Source organism: Hibiscus syriacus, unplaced genomic scaffold (genome assembly GCF_006381635.1).
Source record: "Hibiscus syriacus cultivar Baekdansim isolate YM2019G1 unplaced genomic scaffold, ASM638163v2 tig00110299_pilon, whole genome shotgun sequence".
Lineage (NCBI taxonomy): Eukaryota > Viridiplantae > Streptophyta > Magnoliopsida > Malvales > Malvaceae > Hibiscus > Hibiscus syriacus.
Genome location: NW_024062668.1, coordinates 2,529,419 through 2,535,307, shown reverse-complemented (window position 1 = coordinate 2,535,307; position 5,889 = coordinate 2,529,419). Strand labels below are relative to the sequence as shown.

Below are 5,889 nucleotides of genomic sequence, written 5' to 3'. Positions count from 1 at the left end.
GTAATGGTTATATTATTTAATAAATCATGAGGTACTCTTTTCCTCCTTCCAATATTCGTTGACATACGATTTTAGTATGTTGATGATTATAAAGGGAGTTTTTAACGAGACCTCCAATTCTTATAAAAAAAATCCATGCACCATGAAAGTTCTCTAAAGTTCATTTAGTTATTAGATATGTTCACACCTACATCTTTCTTTTAAAGCACTAGTAGCAACTTAGTGTATTAGTTAATCAAAGCATTGCATATTTTTTTAGTTTTTCTTAGTTACAGGTTATTGAGGCATTCTTATACTTGATGCCCTTCTAACCACTTAAATTTCCTTTTAACTATTTTTGCTTCATTTGCCCATTCCTTCCAATTAGAAAAGGCATATGTTATATTCTTCTGCATGCCTTCTTTAATATTTAGTATTTGCTTCTTCAATTATTGTAGGTAGTTTTGACCATATATATGTTTTTATTTTGACAATTTCGTTAATGCTCCAAAATTCAGGTCATGAAATTTGTGAATGAGAGCCAAATCACATCGATAGCAGAGGAAGTTGGTGGTGCTGTTGCAGCAGCTCCATTTGATGCACAGATTGAGCTTTTCAACACCCTTGTTGAAGGGTGCAGGGAAGCTGTTGAAGTGGGAAATGTAGGACCTTAGGTTCGTTGAAGGAGTAATATATTGTATTTTATTCCAATTCTATACTTACATACTTCATCATTGTAATTCTAAAGTCTTTTGTGATTCTTATATTTTTTCGATAATTTGCTTCAGGGACCATTATTTGACTTCTTTGGTGTTCCTGATAAGGCAAATGATTTGTTGAATCGTTTCCATGAGCTTCAGCTTTTAGCAAAGCGAATAAGTCGATATGTGGATCCCATAAAACAGTTCCGTGTGTTAATGTACCTTAAACCCTCTAATTGGTCTAAAGGGTGGGTGGAATCAGAGTATGTATATCTCATTTTATATTCTGTTCTTGGAGGGTAACTAAAGGAAAACTGCTATGGACTTATCATATTTTTACTGCCAATTGGCACTAGTTGATGATGCAAGATTGCTCCTGGGAATACACTAACATGGATTTGGGAATTGGGAAAAGATAAGGTTAGATGATAGACTTGGCCTCACAAAGAAGATCGCTCCTGTTGAACTTCAGCACCATGAAACCTTTCTGCCACGTGCTCCTAATTTGAAGGAGCGTGGTAATGCACTCTTGGAAATGGTACAACTTATACTTGCAATGACAATGACAATGAATTGATTACCGGAAAGTTTTAGATTTTCGTTGTTAATGTATCTGGTTGACATTTCTCTGACGGTTTTGTTGCATATGCATCTTCGTGTTTTTTGCTTGCTTGTTTGTGCGATATGCTTTTAAGCATCATGCATGAACTAGGCTTCATATTGTTCTCATATTGAGACCTTTCTCCACAGGAACTTGCAGCTGTTGGTGGTAAGAATGCTGGTGCCAAAGCCGGTTGTAAGGCTTCAAAACAGAATCCTCAGAATATATCAATTTCTCGAGTCAGAGACAAAAAAGGAAAACCTGGTTCTGCTAAGGTCAGTTTTAAAATGGGTAGGGACAGATCCAAGATGCCTCAGAAAGTTGAACCTCTAGTTAAAGAGGAAGGTGAAATGTCGGACAACGAGGAAGTGTATGACCAGTTTAAGGAAGTTAAGTGGATGGAGTGGTGTGAAGATGTTATGATTTGATGAAATAAAAACCCTTCGTCGTCTCCAAAGATTACAGACTACTAGTGTAGATCTTCCCATGGATAAGGTTTTCCCTATTTCTTTTCCCAATCCCTTATTTTACATTTCTTTGTATATGTTTTTTCTTTCTTTCTTTGTGCATGCTGGAGTTGTGTTTATAAGGTTTTCTATTTCCTTCCATGTGCTTTCGAAAATTCGGAATTATTTGCAGCTTCTTGGATGGAGGATCGATCAAATTGTCTTAGAACATGAAGATGAGCTCTATAGACAAGATAGTATGTGGTTCTTCATTTTCGAAACCTATGCAATTGATCTATCCAATAATGTGCATATTCATATTTTAGAAACCTAAAATAGGATAAATTCTCGTATTTAGTTTCAATTCTCATTGCAGGGATGACTATGCGATTATGGAACTATGTCTCTACATTTTCAAATCTTTCTGGTAACAGGCTTCATCAGATTTATTCAAAGCTTAAGAAGGACGAGGATGGAGGAGTTGGACCATCCCATATAAACGGTTCCATGCACGGTCATGTTGATAGAGATGGCAACCTTAATTACTTCCCTCCCTTCTCTTGTTCTGTCAATAAACAATGAAGGTGTAAGAAGAATGCGATAGCACAACAAACATAACAACCAATTCACAAAAGCATTGATACCGCAAAGTTTGAAGCTTGGAAACGATGGAGAGCAGAAACGGGCAGTCATCCCCAAATTCAGCCCCTAACTCAAAGACCTCCCAACAGTGGTACTCGTGTAGTAGACCCAAACTCCTTGGGGATTCTTGGGGCGTGACCATTTGATAAACGACTTGTTAATACTGAATGGCCGTATCAGAGGCGTCAAACTGGATTTCCAAAAGGGCAAGTTTTCCCTCAGGCATAAAGTAAGCCTTTTAGTGCTGTGCTGGATGATATTCTGTAGAAAGAGTTGCATCAATTTGCTTAGACAGTGTGGCATTGACTTCTTCAGCCATTCGAGTATCCTCTGCAATTCTTTTTTCATCATGCGAATAAAAAGTTGCTATTCCAATCTGACTTTATGCCTGGATCAAAGAGGTTATCTGCTATATGGGAGTTGCGTTATAAAGCACCCGAGGAGGAACACAAAAGACCGACTAACACGAGCAGGCAGTGACTTTGCAACCATTTTTTACCGACAGAATATGGTTTTTCAAAGTAAGTCCAGTATTTTTTGTTTACTTATATATTGAAAACATTTTGATATTTCGATATAACAAATAAAGTATTAATGAATTTTAAGATTTTATATAATATTCGATTTAATTATTTGAATATAACAAATATTATTACAAGTTTTCAAATATCAATTTTTACTCCTTACTAAATGATAAATTGAGATTTATACTTCAAATATTTTTGAAATAATTTTTACAAAGTATTTCGAATCATAATCGAGTCAAAAATGATTTTTAAATAGGGTAGTATCGATACCTCTTTATCAGGTATCGATACCTCTTTATCAGGTATCGATACCTCCCAAGCATCGAATGCAAAAGAGGTACCGATATCCTGTAGGGTACCGATACTCTTATATAGTAGTACTGATACCCTTATATAGTAGTGCCGATACCATTTATGTAATTTTGACTCTGAGACCAACATTGAATGTAAAATGGGTATCGATACCATGAGAGGTATCGATACCTATGGTGTTGTAACGGTCGAAATATTTGAATTTTATACAGGAAGTATCAATACCCCTATGAAGGAGTACCGATACCCATACGCTCCCAACAGATTTTTGAAGTAGAAAACATACCATAACGACTCTATTGACTTTATGATCATCTCCAACGTTCATAATTCATACAAGGAGTATTTAAACAAGTTTTGAAGCCATTAATGGATAACAAGAAACAAGTTTAGAGAAAGAATTCAAAGAGAGAAAGCCTTAAACTTATTGATTGAGCAATTCAAGCCAAAATCCATTCAATATTCATTTTACTTTCAAGAACACATTTTGTGCTCAAATGTATTCATCTTTGAGTGTTCTTTCTTTGTTCTAGAATTGTGCAAACATTCTATCTTGTGAGGTTTTTCTGTAAGTTTGCAAAGTTTGTAATTTTCTCTTTGAGAAAAGAGTGTCTCAAGAATTTGAGATATAATTCTGGAGGGAGTTGTAAGGTTATTCTTTGTCCTCAAAAGAAAGACAAATTAGTGAATTTGTTAAAAAATCCTTGGTGAGGAGCTAAGGTAGTGGATGTAGACTTGGTTGAAAAGTCGAACAAATATAAATCGCTGTGTAAATTGTCTATCTTTCAATCTCCTTATTCCCTAAACACAAAAATCGATTTAACCCCTCTTGGCAAATATTTTGGTTGTCGATTCGAGCTTCCGCAAATCCCAACAATTGACATCAGAGCCTAACTCATTAGAAGGCTTAACATCCTTGAGACAATCCTCGAAGAAGCTCTACCGATTCCTGACGCAACCGATAAAGAAATGGCTTCAACCTCCGGTGCCTATTACTTTGAAGATTTACCTTTTATGGATTTACAACCGGTCGACAATGGAGCAAAATATGTAAATTGGAAGAATAAGATGATGTTCTTTATTCGAGCCTACGATCTAGGAGTTTGAACTCAATTATGAAGGGTTACTCCACTCCAACCGATGAGATAGATGATTGGAATGATTGGAGTAATGAAGAGAAGAAAAAGTTTTAGCATAATGCTAAGGCTATGCACCTTCTCTTTTTTGCTTTAGACCTAAATGAATATAGAATAATCTCATCTTGTTTCAATGCTAAGGAGATTTGGGATAAGCTCCAAGTCACTCATGAAGGAACCGACGAAGTGAGGGAAACAAAGTTAAGTCTTCTCAACCATAGTTACGAGAACTTCAAGATGAAACCCGATGAAGACATCAAAGCTATGACGGATAGATTTTCCGTGATTGTCAACGATCTCAAGGGATATGAAGAAGTAATACCTAATGAGAAGCTTGTGAGGAAGATGATCTACTCTCTTCCTATGTTGTGCTAATCGAAGAAGACGGTCATTATCGAAGCTAAAGACGTAAAGTCTCTCACTCTCGACGAGCTAATTGGTCCCCTTCTCACTCATGAGATGATGTTGAAGGAAGAAGAAAAAGAAGAAGAGAAGAAAACCTAGAAGAAGGAGATAAGCATTGCCTTCAAATCCACTAATGAAAGCTATCAAGATTCAAGTGATGAGGTGGATGAAGACGATAATAAACAAGAAAATGAGATGGTGAAGCTCTTAAAAGAATTAAAGAGATTCATGACTTCCAAGGAAGTGAAGCATGAATCAACCAAGAAGTCCCCTGGTGTGCTTCAATTGTCAAAGAATGGGGCATGTCAAGTATGATTGTCACCTTTTAAGAAAGAAAAGATCATCAAAGAAGAAGACATTTATGGCAACTTGGAGTGATAAAGATGATTCCAATGATAATGAAGAAATTGTCAACCTATGCCTCATGGCCATCAACGAAGATTCTGAGGTATCTTCTAACTCGAATGAATTAAATTATTGTTCTTTTGATGAGTTACAAGATGTTTATAATAAGTTGTATTTGAGATTTGAGACTATGAATTCTAAATACACGAAATTAATTTCAAAACTCAAAATTGAAAATAAATCGATTTTGAAAGCTAAAATTGATTTTGAAAATCAAAATGAAATTTTGAAAAATGATTTATATCTTTTAAAAATCAAAATAAATGATTTAGAAAAAGAAAATTTTGATTTAAAAGTTAAGCTTGAAAGCTTAACAAAAGAAAAAGAATTAATTTCTAAAGACAACTTATTATGTTTAAAAATGGAATAATGCTCACATTGCCATTATCATGGTCATAAGGAACATACTTGTCCTTTAAAGAAAGGAAAACATTTTAAAATTAGACAAGTGTGGGTTCCCAAGGTAACAAGGGGGCAGTGAAACTAACGTCCAAAGATCCAAAGCAATTTGGATATCAAAATCGAAATAAATGTCTCTTGTAGGTGTGTGGGAGCAATGGTGATGAAAGTGATGATATACAAATGCTCTAGCCACACTTAAAAATGAATGGATAACCTCTAAGTTCAAAGCTTTTGTTTTTGATTAATTGGTTGCTCATTTAAGTTTATGCATGCATGAGTTTTGGTCTTAAATGGTTATGCATTGTTTTAAATCTCATGTATGTTAAAAAGATG

The 5,889-nt window shown here is 35.1% G+C and overlaps 1 protein-coding gene across 1 annotated transcript; it reads left to right on the top strand.

Moving 5' to 3' along the window:
• Positions 1-796: 796 nt before the first annotated feature.
• LOC120116547 (protein CHROMATIN REMODELING 5-like) lies at positions 797-1,773 on the top strand. Its single transcript, XM_039137013.1, has 2 exons — positions 797-1,218; positions 1,431-1,773. Exons 1-2 carry the CDS (start codon positions 1,216-1,218, stop codon positions 1,707-1,709), a joined length of 282 nt encoding a protein of 93 aa, XP_038992944.1. The 5' UTR covers positions 797-1,215; the 3' UTR covers positions 1,710-1,773.
• The last annotated feature ends 4,116 nt before the right edge of the window (positions 1,774-5,889 follow it).